At 64.7% G+C, this 1678-nt stretch overlaps 1 protein-coding gene across 1 annotated transcript; it reads right to left on the minus strand.

Moving 5' to 3' along the window:
- Window positions 1-6: 6 nt before the first annotated feature.
- SLC35F6 (solute carrier family 35, member F6) lies at window positions 7-1674 on the minus strand (the record flags this gene model as incomplete). The annotated part of the gene is given in 6 exon segments (XM_009699261.1): window positions 7-160; window positions 162-243; window positions 510-620; window positions 777-989; window positions 1420-1591; window positions 1663-1674. Coding segments are annotated over 6 exon segments (744 nt in total), but the record flags the coding sequence as incomplete, so codon positions are not given.
- Between the last annotated feature and the right edge of the window lie 4 nt (window positions 1675-1678).

The raw sequence follows: 1678 nt of genomic DNA on the forward strand, positions 1-1678 counted from the left end.
GAGGGTGCGGAGGCTGTCCAGCACCATGCGGGTGGTGGCACTGATCTCCTTGGTGACGCTGATGCCGGCGAAGTTGAAGAAGGCGATGCTGCTGATGTTGCCCAGCAGGGCCAGGGCGATCAGGGGCCGGTGGCCGATCTGGCAGAAGGCGTCCAGGCCGCCGAGGGTTTCCGCTGAAGCTGCCCGCCGGGATGTAGTACATGGGCACCAGCAGCAGGGCCAGGATGATGAAGCCGAAGAAACCTGGGTGCGAGCGGGTGTCAGATGGGTGCTGGCTCCAAGCACCAACCCAGGGCTGCCTGTCCCCCCCCTCCCGCTAATTCTCCCTGCCCCCTGAGACCCACACCCCCCCGCAGCACCCACCTTGCCCCCAGACCCAAACCCCCCAGCAGCACCCCCTTTGCAGCCTGCAAGCCCCCTCTGCACAAAGCAGCCCTCCCCAGACTGGGTTTGTGAGATCCAGCACCCCTCGAGCGCTCAGCCCTCCCCAGGCTGATGTTGCGACAGACCTTCGGTGCCGACGGCCCGCAGCGGGTGCACGTCGTGCTTGTAGACAAACTTCTCCTCCAGCACCATCTGGATGGCGACGATCACCTGCGCCATGATGATGAGCAGGTCGCCTGCAGGGAGAGGAGGAAGGGCAGGCTGAGCCCCCATCTCCGTGCCCACCGGACCGGCAATGTGGCGGAGCCATGCCTGGAGAGCCGGGGCACACACCCTGAGGGGAGTTATTTCCCTCCGTGGCCATCCCACCTCCCCCAAGGGCCACCACGTACCGGTTATCACCTCGCTGAGCTTGTGTTTCTGGTCGTGGGAGCTGTGCAGGTCAGCCAGCCCCACCACCACCAGCCCCACGATGGTGACCAGGATGCCCAGCCACTGGCTCAGCTCCAGCTTGCGGCCCAGGAAGGCCACGGAGAGGAGCCCCGTGAAGATGATGACGGATCCTCGCAGCATCTGGAAGCTGGAGGCACTGGTCATGTTCAGAGCTGCGTGGGGAGAGACAGACCCATGAGTCACACGTGCTGCTGGAGCTGGCTAACGCCGCCGCCCCTCTGCTGTGGTAATTAAGGGCAGATCAGTGATTAATCGGAGGAAGGGGCAACAATGCTGTCTCCCTCTGCTCCTGTTTAGAGCTGGCAGCAGAGAGGTTCATGCCAAGACGCAGCCCCACATCCCTGCTCCACAGGAAAACCGTGCTCCCCTCCCCGAGGAACACAGCTTACTGAGCCCTGCCACAACTCGTGGCATGGGTGGGAAGTGTTTGCTCAGACCCCTCTTACCCGCTTCAGGGTCGACACCCACCCAAAACCGAACGCACCGTGACTGCAGCCGTCCAGCCGAGTCTGGCCCCAGGGACGGCCAAGTCCCCGCAGGGCAAGGGGGGACGGAGGCAGTGTCCCCGTCCCCAGCACTTACCCACGTACATGATGCTGGTCCCAGTCATATCGCAGAGGGCGGGGGGCAGGAAGAGCAGCGGGCTGAAGGGCTGCGACGGGGCCATGCTGGGCTCTGGCCTCCGCCGATCCCTCCACACCAGCAGGTAAAACACCCCCAGGCACGAAAATTCACCCAGGAACATGCCCACGGCCTGCGAGAGAGGTGGGTGAGGGGGGCTGGCCCTGCCAGCAAAGCCCGTCCTGCCCCGGGCGGGGGGCTCACCTGCAGGAAGGGGTGC

Source organism: Cariama cristata, unplaced genomic scaffold (genome assembly GCF_000690535.1).
Source record: "Cariama cristata isolate BGI_N322 unplaced genomic scaffold, ASM69053v1 scaffold33464, whole genome shotgun sequence".
NCBI lineage: Eukaryota > Metazoa > Chordata > Aves > Cariamiformes > Cariamidae > Cariama > Cariama cristata.